At 37.3% G+C, this 20,337-nt stretch overlaps 1 protein-coding gene across 1 annotated transcript; it reads right to left on the bottom strand.

The window, feature by feature from the left end:
• Window positions 1-13,349: 13,349 nt before the first annotated feature.
• LOC112665276 (olfactory receptor 4C11-like) lies at window positions 13,350-14,282 on the bottom strand. Its single transcript, XM_025434708.2, has one exon. The coding sequence runs from the start codon at window positions 14,280-14,282 to the stop codon at window positions 13,350-13,352; it is 933 nt and encodes a 310-aa protein (XP_025290493.2).
• Between the last annotated feature and the right edge of the window lie 6,055 nt (window positions 14,283-20,337).

The raw sequence follows: 20,337 nt of genomic DNA, 5'->3' as shown, positions 1-20,337 counted from the left end.
ATTGAGGACTTCGGTTGATTACTTAATCTGTACAGATATCAAATATGATACTGTGTATCCTGATTTACACAACACACTCTAATATATCACACCAGAGTTCCTTACTTTTTTCGGTACTTCTGCCCTTAAACTAGTAGCTTCCCTTACTTATATTGCCAGCCTGGTTCTTTCTTTTATTGAGAGCTCACTTCTGATGTTGCTGATTAGGAAACACTGCTCAAAACTCTGTCTACACTCTGGTATGTTAATAAGAAAGATATTTATACAATCACAAGTGTTCAAAAAATGATCATCCATAAATAAAATATTTTATGACTTGTAATTACCTCTATAGAACGTTTCAAAAAAGATATCTTACTGTCTTTTCAACACATTCAGAGCAATGGAACTATTTTTTTTGTGTTAGAAATTCCTTACATTATATCATTAGTTTGTCTTTATTTTTTTTATTTTTCATTTCTTTTTAAGATTTTATTTATTTATTCTTGAGAGACACAGAGAGAGAGAGGCAGAGACACAGGTAGAGAGAGAACCAGGCTCTATGCAGGGAGCCTGATGTGGGACTCGATCCTGGGACTCCAGGATCATGCCCTGGGCCAAAGGCAGGCACTAAACCACTGAGCCACCCAGGGATCCCCCATTAGTTTATCTTTAAAAAGTTCCACACAAGTGAACCAAAGGTCTAAAGGTGTGTGTGTGTGTGTGTGTGTGTATACATATTGTGTATAAATAAGTATACATATATATATACACACACACACACACATACCTTAAATATAAATATATAATATACATAAATCCTTTATATATATATTTCTTATTGTTTCTTTTGGCTATTAACATAATTGATGCATTATGTATGGGATTTTTAAAGTGTTATATTACAAAAATATTGAGATATCCAGCTAATTTGTGTGATTGGTATATAAGTGCTATACCAAGAGAATTCTGTAAGCCAATGAGGGAAGGAGAGAAAATAATCTAGGCTGGCAAGACTAAATAAGAATTTAAAATACACCATAGATACAACATATTTTCTGAGATCAAAGTAGAGAAAGGTAAAACCTAGTTTGAAGGGAAAAAATGGGCAAGATGGTGGAAGAGTAGGGGCCTCAATTCCCCTGGCCCCACCAACTTCCAAAAATAACTTTCAAACTATCCTGAAAACCAACAAATCTGACCTGAGATTTTAAAGAGAGAATAGCCTGTACCCTACAGATAGAAAGGTTTTGGCTTCTAACAAAGTAGGAGGGTGGAAAAAAGTAAAAAAGAATTCAGTCGGGGAGCGTCCCTATGAGGAGCGGGTCTAAGGCGGCAGAGGGAGCCTCGGGACAGGAAATCCCAGCCCCGGAGAAAGGGGAAAATTAAAATTCTGGACCGGATTCTTCCGGGATGGAAAGGCGCTTAGCAAGGGACTCGGGCCGATCGAGGGAGGGGCAATGGAGCCCCCAGGTCCCCGGGGTCACTAACACAGGAGGTGCGCCCCAGGGGAGAGCATGCCACACACCCCGGGCCAAGTGAGGTAAAGGGCTGGAGGGCGCCGGGGGGACCTCGGGGAGAAGCCAGTAGGTCAGGAGGCGGCTCCCTGTGGAGGGGGCTGCACCCTCTGCCTTCGGGTGCTGCGACCCCAGGAGCGCGATTCCAGCAGCGCAGGCCCTGGATCCCAGGGCACCAGGGGGCACAGTCCAGGATCCTGCGCTCCCCCGGGACAGACCGAGGCTGGGAAGGTCCAGGACAGTGAGGACGTTCATGCCGCGGTTGGACCCGGAGCTGTGCAGGTCAGCAACCTGTAACCCCTGGAGCATCCAGGCCCTTGCGGACTGGGAGCTGTGGTGGTTACTGCGGGAGCTGACTTCAGGGCTGGAGAGCTGGCCCCCGTCAGTGTGGTTGTTCTTCCTGGTGTCACTCTGTGCCTGGTACAAAGTGGGGCTGCCAGGGAAAAGGGGCATCACAGGATAAACAGCTCCCACGGAGCCTGGAACCCAGTGGGAGGGAGGGCAGCTCCCCCAGATGCACACACCTGAGAATCAGCACAGCAGGCCCCTCCCCTTCTGGTCCCCCAGAAGACCAGCTGGAAGGACAGGGGAAGAGCAAGTTCTTGACCGAGCAGCGCTGGAAAGCTCCAGGGGAAGTCAAGGGATTTACAGTATATAGAACTAGAAGGCATCCCTCCTTTTGTTTTTTCCTTTTTCCAGTACAACTCGTTTGTATATCAGACTGTAAATTTCCAATTTTTTTTTTTACTTTTCCAACCTTAGCTACAATATTTTACCATTTTTAAGTTTCTTCCTTTTTGACTTTCATATTTAAACCATTAAGACCATTTTCATAGGTCTTAGATATATTTTCCACTTCTAGATTCCCTTCAACATACTCAACCTAATTTTGGGAGATATACAAGATATGTTTTTTTGTTTTGTTTTGTGTTTTTTGTTTTCTCTGCCTCATTTTGTTCTACAATGGTGGAAGTTATTTACCTTCTAAAACATGACCAGAATACACCCAGAACCAAGTGGTATACCATGCTGGATCATTCTGTGAGATTTGTATTCCCATTCTGCCCCCCTCTTTTATCTCATTGGTGCTTTGGTGGTCAGTTTTGGGGCTTTCTACAAGTATTTCCTGTTTATATAAATTTGGGACTGAGTAGATTCTAACATACAGAACTTAATATACACAGAAACAAAAGGATCACCCTCTAGGACCCCTCAGGTAGACTACATTCTCCCTCCACTACACCTTCGTCACCACCAATATTTCCCAATCCCCCTCTCCCTTATTCCTCTCCTTTTTTTTTCTTTTATTTTTCCTCTTTACATTTGCTTTTTTCTCTTCTTTTTTCTTCTTTTTCTTTGGGATCCTTGGCCTTTTATTTTTTACTTTTTTTTTTAAATTTGCTTGTCATTTTAGTGTTCCTTTTGTTTTATTTCATTCTGATCTATGTTCTCAATTTCTAGTCTCTGACCACGGCAGAATCATCTAGGATGAAATTTACTTAGGTTGTAGTTGATATTCTTGGCTCAATCCATTCATACAGCCATTCTGCACTGAGCAAAATGACTAGAAGGAAGAAATTCCCACAAAAGAAAAAATCAGAAACTGTTCTCTCTGCCACAGAGTAACAGAATTTGGGATACAATTCGATGTCAGAAAGCCATTTCAGAAGCACAATTATAAAGCTACTGGTCACTCTGAAAAAAAAAGCATAAAGGATTCAAGAGACCTCATGACTGTAAAATTTAGATCTAATCAGGCTGAAATTAGAAATCAATTAAATGAGACGCAATCCAAACTGGAGGTCCTAACAATCAGGGTTAATGAGGTGGAAGAAAAGTGCGTGACATAGAAGACAAGTTGATGTCAAGGAAGGAAGCTGAGGACAAAAGAGAAAAACAAAAGACCATCAGGAAAGGTTAAGGGAAATAAATGATAGCCCCAGAAGGAAAAATCTACATATAATTGGGGTTCCAGAGAGTGCCGAGAGGGACAGAGGGCCAGAAAAGAATTTGAACAAATCATAGCTGAGAACTTCCCTAACTTGGAGAGGGAAGCAGGCGTTCAGATCCAGGAGATAGAGAGGTCCCCCCATAAAATCAATAAAAACCGTTCCACACCTCAACATTCAGGCTCTCATTCAGAATAAAAAGAGAGATACAGAGCTTCCAAGATAGGCAGAAATTGAAAGAATATGTGACCACCAAACCTATTTCAGCTGTGCAAGAAATAGGAAGGGGGACCCTGTAAAAGAAAGAGGAAGCACCAAGAAATAATCCACAAAAACAGGGACTGAATAGGTATTATGATGACACTAAATTCATATCTTTATATAGTAACTCTGAACGTGAAAAGGCTAAATGATCCTATCACAAAGATGCAGGTTTTCAGACTGGATAAAAAAGCAAGACCCATTTATTTGCTGTCTACAAGAGACTCATTTTAGACCGAAGGACACCAACAGCTGAAAAAGGAAAAGTTGGAGAAACATTTAACATTCAAATAGTCTTCAAAAGAAAGCTGGGGTAGCAATCATCACATCAGATAAAATAAAGTTTATCCCAATGACTGGAGTAAGAGATGAAGAGGGACACTATTTCATACTTAAAGGCTCTATCAAAAAAAAAAAAAAGGATCTATTAAACAAGAGGACCTAACAATCATGAATATTTATGCCCCTAATATGGGAGCTACCAAGTAAAGCAATCAATTAATAACTAAAGTAAAGACATACTTAGAAGATAATACACTAATAGTAGGAGACTTCAACATGACACTTTCCATAAATGACAGATAGTCTAACCACAACATCACCAAAGAAACAAGAGCTTTAAATGGTACGCTGGACCAGATGGATTTCACAGATATATACAGAACTTTCCATCTGAAAGCAACTGAATACACCTTCTTCTCAAGTGCACATGGAACTTTCTCTAGAATACACCACATAATGGGTCACAAATCAGGTCTCAAGCAATACCAAAATATTGGAATCATCCCCTGCATATTTCAGACCATGATGTGTTGAAACTAGAACCCAATTGCCAGAAGAAATTTGGAAGAAACTCAAACACATGAAAGTTAAAGAGCATCCTTCTGAAAGATGAATGGGTCAACCAGGTAATTAGAGAAGAATCTAAAAGATTCATGGAAACTAATGAAAATGAAGATACCACCGTTCAAAATCTTTGGGATACAGCAAAAGCGGTCCTAAGAGGGAAATACACTGAAACTCAAGCATCCCTCAAAAAATTAGAAAAAACTCAAACACAGAAGCTAACCACACACCTAAAGGAACTGGAGAAAGAACAGCAAATAAAACCTACACCAAGCAGAACAAGAGAGTTACTAAAGATTTGAGAAGAACTCAAATTTCTTTGCACTTAAAAATTACCATGATGCTTTTTGTACTTTGAAGTGTACCCCAAAAATGATGAATATAATATGTACTCTTTTTCTTTATTCCATCATGGCTGGTTAATTTTAGAGAAATGAGAAACAACAACCATACACATGCTTAGAGATCAGAAGAATTATAAAACAGATCATCAAAACCAGGATTTGGTTCCTTGAAAGAATTAATAAGATAGATAAAACATTAGCCAGCCTTATTAAAATCAAAGAAAAGCCTCTAATTAATAAAATAATGATTGAAAAAGGAGAGATCAAAACCAATACCAAAGAAACAAAAACGATTTTAAAAATGTATTATGAGCAGCTCTACATCAATAAATTAGGCAATCTAGAAGAAATAGATGCATTTCTGGAAAACCACGAATTACCAAAACTGGAACAGGAAGAAATAGGAAACCTGAACAGGTCAATAACCAGGGAGGAAATTGAAGCAGTCATCAAAACCTTACAAGACACAAAAGTCCAGGGCCAGAAGGCTTCCCAGGGGAATTCTATCAAACATTTAAAGAAGATACAATACCTATTCTACTAAAGCTGTTCCAAAAGATACAAATACATGGAGTACTTCCAAACTCGTTCTATGAGGCCAGCATCACCTTAATTCCAAAATCAGACAAAGACCCTACCAAAAAAAGAGAATTATAGACCAATTCCCTGATGAACACAGATGTAAAAATTCTCAACAAGATACTGGCCAATAGGATCTAACTGCACTTTAAGAAGATTATTCACCATGACCAAGTGGGATTTATCCCCAGATGCAAGGTTGGTTCAACACTAGTAAAATAATCAACATGATAAGTCATATCAACAAGATGAATAAAGAACCTTATGATCCTCTCAAGTGATACAGAGAAAGCATTTGACAAAATACATTATCTGTTCCTCATCAAAACTCTTCAGAGTGTAGGGATAGAGGGAGCATTCCTCAGCATCTTAAAAGGCATCTACGAAAAACCGACAGCAAATACCATTCTCAAAGGAGAAACACTGAGTGCCTTTCACCTAAGATCAGGAATAAGACAGGGATGTCCACTCTCTCCACTGCTATTCGCATAATACTAGAAGTCCTAGCCTCAGCAATCAGGCAACAAAAAGAAAGAAAAGTCATTTAAATTCGCAGAGAAGGGGTCAAACTCTCCCTCTTCACAGATATGGTACTATACATAGAAAACTTAAAAGATTCCATCCCAAGATTGCTAGAACTCATACAAAATTCGGCAGTGTGGCAGGATACAAAATAAATGCCCAGAAATCAGTGGCATTTCTACATACTAACAATGAGACTGAAGAAAGAGAAATTAAGGAGTCAACCCTATTCACAGATGCAGTGAAATGCTAGAACACCTGTACCCCAATGTTTATAGCAGCAATGTCCACAATAGCCAAACTCTGGAAGGAGCCTCGGTGTCCATCGAAAGATGAATGGATAAAGAAGTTGTGGTCTATGTATACAATGGAATACTACTCAGCCATTAGAAATGATGAATACCCACCGTTTCCTTCACCGTGGATGGAACTGGAGGGTATTATGCTGAGGGAAGTAAGTCAGTTGCAGAAGGACAAGCATTATATGGTCTCATTCATTTGGGGGATATAAAAAATAGTGAAAGGGATTATAGGGGAAAGGAGAGAAAATGAGTGGGAAATATCAGAGAGGGAGACAGAACATGAGAGACTCCTAACTCTGGGAAATGAACAATGGGTAGTTGAAGGGGAGGTGGGTGGGAGGATGGGATGACTGAGTGATGGGTACTGAGTGGGGGCACTGGACGGAATGAGCACTGGGTGTTACACTGTATGTTGGCAAATCGATTTCCAATAAAAATAAATAAATAAATAAATAAATAAATAAATAAATAAATAAATAAATTGATAGAAGATAGATAGATAGATAGATAGATAGATAGATAGATAGATAAAAGGAGGGGAAAATGTATATTATTTCATTTAAATTTGGGTTCTATTGATGGATAAAAGGAAGTACCAGAAACATTCATAAAAGCTCATTTGGCTTGTCTCTATTTAATTAAGTTAGAGAGAACCTACTTTAGTAGTAGGAAGCCACTGTCTTGGGCAGCCCGGGTGGCTCAGCGGTTTAGTGCCGCCTTCAGCCCAGGGACTGATCCTGCAGACCCAGGAGCATCAAGTCCCAAATCAGGATCCCTGCATGAAGCCTGCTTCTCCCTCTCTCTCTCTCTCTTTCTCTCTCTCTCTCTCTGTATCTCATGAATAAATAAAATAAATCTTAAAAAAAGGAATTCACTTTCTTTCTTGTTTGTACTTTCTGAATAAATAGTGTCTATTCACGGGTTAGAGTTGCCAATAGAATATTGATGCTCACAGTGACCAGAAGGATTAAAAGCCATGCCTTGAATATGGGCATGCCAGGTGTAATATCATGAATTTTTAAAATTAATTGACTTCTGTGGATACAGAAATACTAAATCAATGGGATATGTGCACCCAGATGTTTACAGAAGCATTACCTGCAAGTCATTTGCAATGACAAGGAAAGAGCTAGAGAGTATTACGCTATGTGAAGCAACTCATAGAAATATGATTTCTCTTATGTGGAATTTAGAAACAAAACAAATAACTATCAGGAAAAAAAGAGAGAGGGGGCAAATAAAGAAATAGACTCTTAAATATAGAGAATAAACTGATGGTTGCCAGAAGGGAGGTGGGCAAGTGGATGGGTTAAATAGATGATGGGTAGGAGGATGGGTTAAATACATGATGGGAAATAGCGATACACTTGTTGTGATGAGCTGAGTATTGATGTAAGTGTTGAATTACTAAACTGTACACCTGGAACTTTTATTACATTGAATGTTAACTAAATGGAATTTAAATATCCATTTTTAAATAAATAAATAAATAAATAAATAAATAAATAAATAAATAAATAAACTCCTTGATTTCAGTGTATTCAAAGGTACTACATGCTAGTAACTGTTACAAGAATCCAGGTTTAATTCTTCATTTCATTATTTACCTGAAAAACCTTTTCAATACCAATATTTTCTTCCTGTCAAGGATTATTTTAAAATAAGTTCATTAAAATATCACGTTTTCACTGTTCTCACTACTTTTTGCTTTCTGGGATATTATGAAGCTTAGTGACTGCATTAGAGTTCCAAAGACGGCATATGGACAAACAAAAATATATACATATTTCAGTTGTAAAATGTTATTTTGATATATATATATATATATATATATATATATATAATGTGAAAACATCACCACAATCTAAGTAGCATTCTATTTTTCTCTATATAATTACCATTGTGCATTTGAGTGTGTGTGTGTAAGATTTTATTTAAGATCTATCCTTTTTGTAATTTCAAGTATACATTATGGCGTTGTTAACTATAGCGACCATGCTATATATTAGATCTCGAAAATTTATTCATTCTACATAATTGAAACCTTATAACCTGTGGGCCAACTTCTCTTCATTTTTCCATCCCTGGCGCCTGGTAACCACTATTCTACTCTCTGCTTCTGTGAAGTGAACTATAGCATTTCAACCTATAAGTGAGATCATGCAGTATTTCACTTAACATAAAGTCTCCCAGCTCTTTATGTTATTGCAAATGGCAGAACTCTCTTCTTTTTAAAGTCTGAATCATATATATCTCACATTTTCTATATTGATTCATCAGTCAAGGATGAGGTTGTGTTCACACCATGGCTATTGCGAATAATGATGCATTGAACCTAGGAATGCAGATTGCCCTTCACAATCATGATTTCATGTCCTTTGGATATATACCCAACAGTAGGATTGGTGGGCAGTAGTTCTAGCTTTAATTTTCTGAGAGACCTCTATGCAATTTTCTCTAATGGCTGTAGTAATTTACATACTCATCAATGGCTTGGATGAGATCCCTTTATTCTACATGCTCACCAACATTACTGATCTTTTATCTTCCCAATAATAGTCATTCTAACAGATGTGGAATGATATCTCATGATTTTGATTTGCCTTTTCGTGGTGATGAGTGATGCTGAGCTCCTTTTGATGTATCTGTATGCCTTTGCAAAAATGTCTATTCAGTCCCTTTGCCTATTTATAAATCAGAGGAGATGAAGGAAATCTCCATAGCTTCTCTCAATTTTCCTGTAAACCTGAAACTGTCCTTTAAAAAAAGTCTATTATTTCAAAAGATATTAAAAAGATACGATTGACTATTAGACAAAAATCATCTAAATTCGCTCAAAAGAATATAGAAAAGAAATAAAATAGGTTATAAAGGGGACAAAAAGTAAACTACAAAAAGATGAACTTATACCAAAATATTTAACAACGACATTAAATGCAAATACACTACACTTGAAAGGCAGAAGTTGTCAAGATGGACAGAATAATCTTCAGCTAAGTTATGGACTAATGATACACACGTCATTATGATAAAGTTCAGAACAAACACCATGCATGATGATTAAATGCTGTATTTCAATTTACAAAGTTATAGAGTAGACAATACAGAGCTCAGCACAGAGTCTGCTTAAGAATCTCTCTCCCTCTGCACCTCGCCACCTGCCAGCACACACATATGTCCTCTCACTCTTAGAAAAATCAAGAAAAAAAATGAAAGTAGATTGTATTTGTCTAGAACTGCTGTTGATGGTGATGGAGAGGAATAAGTGCGAATGGCTATGCAATTTCTTGTTGGGGGGGCAAAGACATTGTAAAATTAGACAGTATTGATAATTTCATAATTTAAATTGTATACCATTAAATTATATACTTTAAATAATTAAATTATATGATATGTGTAGATTCTATGCCAATAAATCCATTAAAAACCGATAAATTATTGAAAACTCATTTTGAAATGATGAGCTATATGTGGTATAATTGAATTTAAATAAAAAGAATATAATTCTTAAAAACCCAGATAAACGTTAAATATAATGATCATTTGTACAGAATAAAAGGCCATCAGGAACTATTACTAAAAATATACTTACCATGAACAGAAGTTACGTAAATGTTGTATTAAAATCACTGCATAATAATGACTTTGGATCTCTTTTAGAATTAAAATGTTAAGTGATAAACATTTCTTTTTTTTTTCTTGGTAATAAATTAATTTTTATTGGTATTCAATTTACCAACACACAGAATAACACCCAGTGCTCATCCCGTCAAGTGCCCCCCTCAGTGCCGGTCACCCATTCACCCCCACCCCCTGCCCTCCTCCCCTTCCACCATAAATAGTGCGTTTCCCAGAGTTAGGAGTCTTTATGTTCTGTCTCCCTTTCTGATATTTCCCACACATTTCTTCTCCCTTCCCTTATATTCCCTTTCACTATTATTTATATTCCCCAAATGAATGAGAACATACACTGTTTGTCCTTCTCTGATTGACTTACTTCACTCAGCATAATACCCTCCACTTCCATCCACGTTGAGGCAAATGGTGGGTATTTGTCGTTTCTAAAGGCTGAGTAAAATTCCATTGTATACATAAACCACATCTTCTTTATCCATTCATCTTTCGATGGACACAGAGGCTCCTTCCACAGTTTGGCTATTGTGGACATTGCTGCTAGAAACATCGGGGTGCAGGTGGCCCGGCGTTTCATTGCATCTGAATCTTTGGGGTAAATCCCCAACAGTGCAATTGCTGGGTCGTAGGGCAGGTCTATTTTTAACTCTTTGAGGAACCTCCACACAGTTTTCCAGAGTGGCTGCACCATTTCACATTCCCACCCAGGGTAAGAGGGTTCCCCTTTTCTCTGCATCCTCTCCAACATTTGTGGTTTCCTGCCTTGTTAATTTTCCCCATTCTCACTGGTGTGAGGTGGTATCTCATTGTGGTTTTGATTTGTATTTCCCTGATTAGAAGTGATGCAGAGCATTTTCTCATGTGCGTGTTGGCCATGTCTATGTCTTCCTCTGTGAGATTTCTCTTGTTTTGCCCATTTCATGATTGGATTGTTTGTTTCTTTGGTGTTGAGTTTAAGAAGTTCTTTATAGATCTTGGAAACTGCCCTTTATCTGATACGTCATTTGCAAATATCTTCTTCCATTCTGTAGGTTTGTCTTTTAGTTTTGTTGACTGTATCCTTTGCTGTGCAAAAGCTTCTTATCTTGATGAAGTCCCAATAGTTCATTTTTGCTTTTGTTTCTTTTGCCTTCGTGGATGTATCTTTCAAGAAGTTACTGTGGCCAAGTTCAAAAAGGGTGTTGCCTGTGTTCTCCTCTAGGATTTTGATGGACTCTTGTCTCACATTTAGATCTTTCATCCATTTTGAGTTTATCTTTGTGTATGGTGCAAGAGAGTGGTCTAGTTTCATTCTTCTGCATGTGGATGTCCAATTTTCCCAGCACCATTATTGAAGAGACTGTCTTTCTTCCAGTGGATAGTCTTTCCTCCTTTATCGAATATTAGTTGACCATAAAGTTGAGGGTCCACTTCTGGGTTCTCTATTCTCTTCCATTGGTCTATGTATCTGTTTTTGTGCCAGTACTACACTGTCTTGATGACCACAGTTATGTAGTACAACCTGAAATCTGGCATTGTGATGCTCCCAGCTATGGTTTTCTTTTTTAAAATTCCCCTGGCTATTCGGGGTCTTTTCTGATTCCTCACAAATCTTAAAATAATTTGTTCTAACTCTCTGAAGAAAGTCCATGGTATTTTGATAGGGATTGCATGAAACGTGTAAATTGCCCTAGGTAACATTGATATTTTCACAATATTAATTCTGACAATCCATGAGTTGGAATACTTTTTCCATCTCTTTGTGTCTTCCTCAAATTCTTTCAGAAGCGTTCTATAGTTTTTAGGGTATAGATCCTTTACCTCTTTGGTTAGGTTTATTCCTAGCATGTAGATGGGTCCTGCTTTTTTTCCAGTCTGACACCCTGCGCCTTTTGATGGGGTCATTAGCTTGTTCACGTTCAGAGTTATTATTGAAAGATTGGAGTTTAGTGTCATCATGATATCTATTCATTCCTTGTTTTTGTGGATTGTTCCACTGGACTTCTTAAAGGGGAATTTTAGGAGTCCCCCTTAAAATTTCCTTCAGAGCTGGTTTGGAGGTTTGGAGGTACATATTCTTTCAGTTCCTGCCTGTCTTGGAAGCTCTTTATCTCTCCTTCCATTCTGAATGAGAGCCTTGCTGGATAAAGTATTCTTGGTTGCATGTTCTTCTCATTTAGGACCCTGAATATATCCTGCCAGCCCTTTCTGGCCTATCTGTAGGGTACAGGCTATTCTCTCTTTAAAATCTCAGGTCAGATTTGTTGGTTTTCAGGATAGTTTGAAAGTTATTTTTGGAAGTTGGTGGGGCCAGGGGAATTGAGGCCCCTACTCTTCCACCATCTTGCCCATTTTTTCCCTTCAAACTAGGTTTTACCTTTCTCTACTTTGATCTCAGAAAATATGTTGTATCTATGGTGTATTTTAAATTCTTATTTAGTCTTGCCAGCCTAGATTATTTTCTCTCCTTCCCTCATTGGCTTACAGAATTCTCTTGGTATAGCACTTATATACCAATCACACAGATTAGCTGGATATCTCAATATTTTTGTAATATAACACTTTAAAAATCCCATACATAATGCATCAATTATGTTAATAGCCAAAAGAAACAATAAGAAATATATATATAAAGGATTTATGTATATTATATATTTATATTTAAGGTGTGTGTGTGTGTGTATATATATATATGTATACTTATTTATGCACAATATGTATACACACACACACACACACACACACACACACCTTTAGACCTTTGGTTCACTTGTGTGGAACTTCTTAAAGATAAACTAATGGGGGATCCCTGGGTGGCTCAGTGGTTTAGTGCCTGCCTTTGGCCCAGGGCATGATCCTGGAGTCCCAGGATCGAGTCCCACATCAGGCTCCCTGCATAGAGCCAGGTTCTCTCTCTACCTGTGTCTCTGCCTCTCTCTCTCTGTGTCTCCAATGAATAAATAAATAAAATCTTAAAAAGAAATGAAAAATAAAAAAATAAAGACAAACTAATGATATAATGTAAGGAATTTCTAACACAAAAAAAATAGTTCCATTGTTCTGAATGTGTTGAAAAGACAGTAGGATACCTTTTTTGAAACGTTCTATAGAGGTAATTACAAGTCATAAAATATTTTATTTATGGATGATCATTTTTTGAACACTTGTGATTGTATAAATATCTTTCTTATTAACATACCAGAGTGTAGACAGAGTTTTGAGCAGTGTTTCCTAATCAGCAACATCAGAAGTGAGCTCTCAATAAAAGAAAGAACCAGGCTGGCAATATAAGTAAGGGAAGCTACTAGTTTAAGGGCAGAAGTACCGAAAAAAGTAAGGAACTCTGGTGTGATATATTAGAGTGTGTTGAGTAAATCAGGATACACAGTATCATATTTGATATCTGTACAGATTAAGTAATCAACCGAAGTCCTCAATTCATCTTCTGCTTTCTGAGGTAATATTGATATGCCATAGCTTTCTCATGGCATTTTTCACTTCTGCATTCCTCAGTGTGTAGATAAGTGGGTTGAGAAAAGGTGTCCCAATAGTATAAAATACAGTTACCATCTTGTCCATGGGGTAAGTGGTTGGGGGGCGTGTATAAATGAATATACAGGGACCAAAGAATATGATTACTACAATGATGTGAGTAGTGCAAGTAGAGAGAGCTTTTTTCCTCCCTTCCGCACTGTGGTTTCGCAGTGAATGCAAGATGACAATGTAGGAGATCATCAGAATCACAAAACTGCTTGAGGAAATGCCCCCGCTATTAGACACCAACAGTAGGTTGATCACAAAAGTGTCCATGCAAGCAAGTTTCAGCAAGGGCTGCAAATCACAGCAGTAATGATCAATCAAATTGGGTCCACAGAAGGGCAATCTCAAAGCCAGGATAATCTGGGCTGTAGAATGGATAAAAGATCCAATCCATGCCAGAACAATTAGGATGGTGCAGACCCGCCAGCTCATGATGGTTGGGTAATGTAAGGGCTTACAGATGGCCACATACCGGTCAAAGGCCATAAGGATGAGGACTAAAACCTCCATGCAGCCAAAGAAATGCAGTGCAAAGACTTGAGTCATGCATTCATTGTAAGTTATGATATTTTTTGCAGAGAGTGAATCCACAATTAGTCTTGGGGCTGTGGAAGTTGAAAAGCAGGAATCAGCAAGGGACAAATAAAATAAGAAATAGTACATGGGGCTCCCAAGTGTCCGGCTGGACTTGATGGTTACAATAATAAGCAAATTCCCAACCACAGTTCCCAAATAAAAAATGAAAAATATTACAAATACCATTTTCTTTTTCATAGGATCTTGAGTCAATCCTAACAGTATGAACTCAGTAGTTCTGTTATTTTGCTGCATTATTTCAGGCAAAGTGGAGAAAATGCAAGTTAGAAATAATTAATCTGCAAGGAATCGTTCTGTGAAATGAATACTCTGTATTTGGAGGTTTAATCCATATGTTTGATCATGGAAGTGCCACTACCAGTGTATAATCCCCACCATTCATTTGTTTTCTTCTGAATAAAGTGGAAACCACAACATTTATTCACAACTTATTATCTTGGTTGCTTATGAAACAAGAAATAAAGCAATAACTATAGAGACCTGATTATTTAGGCATAATAAACATTAATTTAGAGGATTCGGCAAGAGAAGGCATCTTTCTGAGCTGAATGTGTTGTTTTAGTTTCTAGCAAGGATCTATTTGGATACAACTCTACAAAATGGGGAAAATTCATCATGATTTACATAATGCACTTTCATACTATTTCAACATAGTAGTTTAGTTGCAAAGTATCTTACAGTAAATATTCTGAACATTCAAGGAATGATGTAGAAACATTTGATAGTGTTTTCCGTAATGAAACCTAAAAGAGAGAAAGAGAGAGAGAGGCAGAGAGGACAAGAGATAAACAATCAATATTTTAGCAGTGAATATTCAGTCAATTGGTCAGTCCATTGTGAAACGTATTTTTTAATCTTTTACTACCTCAACTGAGTTTAATTCACTGTTACTAATTCTTAATAATTTCTGTATTTTTACAGTTCTCAATTCAGTTTCTTTTTTTTTTTGTATATCTTTTTTTATTGGAGTCCAATTTGCCAACATATAGTGTAACACCCAGCACTCAATCCGTCAGGTGCCCTCCTCAGTGTCTATCATAAAACATTTTAATTTTGTTTTAATTAAAACAATTATTACTTTTTTTTGAGAGATCACTGACAGAAAAAGAGAGAGAGTAAACATGACTTCAGTGGAGGGAGGAGCTGAGGGATGAAGTTTAGCCTTTCTCCTGAGAAGGGAGTTTGATACAGTGTTCGATTCCCGACCCTGAGATCATATCTGGGGCATAAGCAGATGTTTAACCAAGAGAGCCACTTGGAACCCCTAAAACCTTGTATCTTTAAATTTATACATTAATGTATTAAATTATTATATATAATAGTAAATTATATACGTACATATCAATGTATATGTATGTATATTCATTTATTTATATGTTGCATTCTTGGAATAGAAGTTAGGAGGATGACCTTCTCCATAATATATTTCATTTGAGAGTTCAAAATATGCCATAGTCATGCTGCATTAAACATAAAGCTTTAAAAACCTAATCCTTGTAGATTGTTTATTAATCACCTTGGCATATTACTAGTTCATACAAACTGTCTTCTGAAATGGGCTGTGGGAAAAGCAAGATTCCCAGGGCCACATGAAGGTTTAAGTGTTTGATAAGGTGGGTGAGTCAGCTGTAGAGCCAATTCTGGACTCAGGGACTTTACACCTCATGCCCCAACAACACTGCCATTCACTACAGGTTCCACTGTAGTTTCCAGAGATGGCCAAATACATTTTTTGTCCAAATCCAGTAAAGAGGAATGAAATCTTGTTCATGGTATCTAACAATTAAGTATTATAAAAGCATTATCTATCTATCATTCTATCAGTCCACCTATTGATCTATCATCTATCTACCCATCTACCTATCTACCTATCTAGAAATTTGTATAGTTCACATAATAATAGAAGAGTGGCATACATGAAAGAAGCAAAATAAAGAGAGTGATTTTTATTTGTTCACTGTTGATTTTAAGCATCTAGAAAGAAGTACATATTTAATAATAAGTATTCATAAAATGAATGAAAATTTTAGGAGAATTTACTCTTGATACAATCCAATACTCTTTCGTCCTATTCAATACTCAGTTACCACTGAAAAAGACTCCTATTCCTTCCAAAGTAAAATCATCATCTCTGTGGAGTATTTTCTGGGACACTCAAATAGGTATTATTTCTATGTGATTATCTCTCCACCAGGAACTGATGTCCATTTCTTTTATTCCAACTCCTCACCTTAGATTGTAAAACACTTCTAGAAAATTCCCTAAACCTTCTATCTTTCCACAAACTTAACACGTAAAAACGTGTTAGGTGTGCACTGTAGCATTGATCAGATAAATTTTCTCTGAGCATTAAATACAAGTAAGTTAATCCCCAACACAAATCTTACCAGTTTCGATATGAGCTTATCCAAAGGTTAGGATGTTCAGTCATCCTCTTTTCTTCTCAATAAAGAAAAGAATTTCTCACTCACGTGAAAATTAAAGAACAAAAAAAGTGTTCTAAAATTCTGTCTGAGCTCTTTGCTGTCACTGAGGCTCAGGTTCTTGCCTGCATGCCAAAGATAAAGTTGGTCTTGATTTCATCCCACACCTTCTGAAATCAACTCTCACATGGAATTTTTACTGGGAAATGCTTCTCTTTTGCCTTTCCTGCAGCAGTATTTAAACAGGAATGATGCATAATATAGGAGTCTGGGGAAAGTCATTCCCTAAAGTGTCCCTTTTCTTTTAATTAAAGCACATGAACTAGGTGTGATACAGAACTTAAAATTCAATATGTATTAATAGATTATGGGGAAAAGGTGGTCTCTTCTTGCAATTAAAGGTGTTAAGTAGGGTCATAAATAATATCTTTTGAATAGAATGAGAAACCTGTGATTACCACTAGTGGTCTAGAGTCCAGAACTTGGTATCTGATATCATTATCCAAGAAAGTGAATTAATACTTCTTAAGGAAATGGCTGATTCTAGGTTTGGGGCAGGGAATGTGCAAGATGAATTGGAGTACCTTGTAATGCTAGAAGATAAGGATACTAACACATACACGCACATGCACAGTCACTCACAGTGTAATGAGAATATTACAGAGGGAGCCAATGGAAAGCCCTTCCATCGCCTAGTGCCAAAAAATGGGAAAAAATATTGAGTAACACAATCAACGACACTGATTTGAAATGTACCTCATTGTTTAAAAAATCCACAAGTTGTTATTGATATAACCGCTTATATAAATAAATAATAAATCAGAGACAATAGACAAATCTCACATTAAAAAGAATTTCTGGGTAGCCATGGTGGCTCAGCGGTTTAGTGCCGACTTCAGCCCCGGGTGTGATCCTGGAGACCTGGGATCGTGTCCCATGTCAGGCTCCCTGTATGGAGCCTGCTTCTCCTTCTCCCTTGTCTCTGCCTCTGTCTCTGCCTCTGTATCTGTCTCTCTCTCTCTCTCTCTGTGTCTCTGTGTGCGTGTGTCTCATGAATAAATAAATAATATCTTTTTTAAAAAAAGAATTTTTAATGATTTTGTAGGTTGCTCTCAAAGGGTTACAGGATGATTCTCAATCTCTTATTTGTGGGCTCTACCCAAGTTAAGTTCCTTTCAAAAGTCACATTGTGGAATGAGGAAAGAGGACTAAACCTACAGAGGAGAAATCTAGCAACACCACCTTAGCCAGGTGATCAGGTTAAAAGCAGTGGTGATGAGTCACACTGAAAGTATGTACCTACTGGTATGATGTGATGCAAATGGCACTTTGTCCAGTAACCTTTGTCCCATAACCCACAACCCAAGTCTAATCCTGAGTACAGTACCAGACAAACTCTATGTGAAGCTTTTATAAAATGTTGGCGTAGTTCTCCTTAAAACTGTCAAGTTCATGAAAAACAAAAAAATGTGAGGAGCCCCCGGGTTGCTCTGTTGGGTAAGCCTCCCACTCTTGTTTTGGCATGATCTCAAGGTACTAGGATCCAGCCCAAGTAGTGCTCTACAATAAGCTTGGAGTCTGCTTCTCTGCCTCACCCTCTCTCTCCCTCTGCACTTCCCACTGATTGCACACACATACAGACACATACACACTCTATCTCATAAATAAATAAATAAATAAATAAATAAATAAACAAACAAATAAATAAATATTTTAAAGCTCAAGAAAAGTTAAGACTACACATATTGTAATGGGCACTGAGTAAGCTATAGAATTGTTTTATCATTATACTATACACCTGAGACTACTAGTGCTGTATGTAATCATACCTGAAATAAAGAAAGAAAAGAACATTAGGAGAAACTGTTATGTCTGGAGGTGGAGAAGAAGACATGACTACTGCATGCAACGTGGTATGCTGGCTGAGATTCTGGCAATGAAAAATAGCATTGGTTAAAAACAAAGTAAACAAATAAAGTACAGTTGTTAGTTAAAACTAGTGTGTTCATATTTGTGAAAAATGTGCCACGTTATTTAGGATGGTAAATGGGGAAACTGAGAGCAGAGTATATGGGAACTTTGTATCATTTCCACAGTTTTCCTAAAAATATAGATCTGAATAAAATATATGTTTATTAAAAATAGATAACTTATTTCAATTAATATGTCATCAAAGTTTATCTGTGTGTAGCATGGGTCAGAAACTCCTTCCTTTTCAATGCTGAATAATATTCCATTGTTCACATGCTGCAAAACTGAACTGCAAAGTCTATGTCCCATTTTGAGTCTAAAGACTAGAAAGTGCTATAATCCGGTAAGAGGTGATGTCCCAGTTTAGTCTATCGGCAGGAGGAAGCTGAGAATCAAGAAGAATTAATGTGAAAGTGACAAGCCGTCAGACATGAAGAGCTAATGGTTCAGTCTGATGTCCTCCAGGTAGGACAATTCCCTCTTACTCAGGGGAGGTTAGCGTTTTGTGATTTTTCAGGCCTTCATCTGGTTTGATGACAATCCTACATCAGGGAGAGCAATCTACTTTATTCTTCTGCCAATTCAAAAGTTACTATCATCCAGAAAAGTCTCATAGTCACAACCCAAAGCAATAGTCAAAGAAATATTTGTGCACCCTGTGGCCCAGCAAGTTGACACATAAAATTAGCCAGTACAAGTTCATTGCCTATCCACCTAGCACCTATACACATCTCCTTAAACTCTACTTGATCTCAAAATAAAGACAACACAAGGTCATAATTCCACCTAACATCATACAACTAACCTGCATACATACAACTGAAAATGAATCAAAATACCAAAAAAAAAAAAAAAAAGGGAATGTGATGTTGATGTTGGGGTGATTTTTACTTTGTCCTTGATATTCAGTCAGTTGAATACTATAATGGAAAATAGAGATACTACCATCCTATGGTAGAAAGCCAATTTATCTTCAGTTACACGATAAGGTAATTAGAAAAGAAAGAAACTAAAAAAATTTTTTTTAATATATTCACACACAAATATAAAGAGCAAATACAATAATACAGTCTTCACTTCTGTAACAATCACATGATCATAGTTAATATTTATACCTGTTTTCTTCTGTTAATCATTTTGTATTGAATGTGCTTTCAGCAAGTACCAAGCTGGTCATAGTTCCTAAGCTGGTGGAGTGACAAAGAACTTCATTACTAAAGTGTCTGGGTCATTGGTAATTCTGTCTCAATGGCTGTAGTTTTCCATTGACCTTATCACAGAGTTGGTGGCACTAATGGTGGTCCTACAGGATCTCCTGTATTCTTCTATACTCTTCCTTAACTCCATTCAGGAGTAGTTGTCCAATTTCCCTTGGTCGCCAGGATCAATCCCCACAGCCAGCACAGCAACTTACTTCTTTGCCTATTCATTCAAAGTCATGAGTAGCCCAGGGGTGAGAAGGTAGTCTCATCTCTTTGTTCAGTTGAATTTTGTTGTGTCTTCTGCTGGGAGCATTTCTCCCTTTGGAATAAAGACTTCAAAGCAAGAAGAACATAAGTTAATTGGAACAGGAAGTAAACATTTTGCTGGTGGGTCGCTAACGATAATATGAATGGTGCCTCTTCCATTTCTATCTATTGGTTACAGAACTTTATTTGGGAGGAAGAACAATATGTAATGAGTGCTGATTCAGAGCATATATGGCCTTCCAGAGATCTGAACATGCTTGCTCCAGCCCTGGAAAGTATTGTTACTTAGCTGGTAGTATAACTAATTCTGCAAAAGTTCACTGCACCATCTTATCAGGGCAATTGCTTCAAGATAGTATGAAATGTAGTAAGACCAGTGAATTCCATGAGCATGGGACTGACTGTGACACTGCATTGGATGTGAAT

The sequence above is a fragment of the Canis lupus genome, chromosome 18, assembly GCF_003254725.2.
Source record: "Canis lupus dingo isolate Sandy chromosome 18, ASM325472v2, whole genome shotgun sequence".
NCBI classification, from domain to species: domain Eukaryota; kingdom Metazoa; phylum Chordata; class Mammalia; order Carnivora; family Canidae; genus Canis; species Canis lupus.
The sequence above is the reverse complement of the archived record's forward strand: the minus strand, read 5'-3'. Positions and strand labels throughout refer to the sequence as shown.

What these genes read in the sequence shown, in the direction of transcription:
- LOC112665276 (XM_025434708.2), bottom strand. Translation starts at nt 14,282, where the DNA reads ATGCAGCAAAATAACAGAACTACTGAGTTCATACTGTTAGGATTGACT.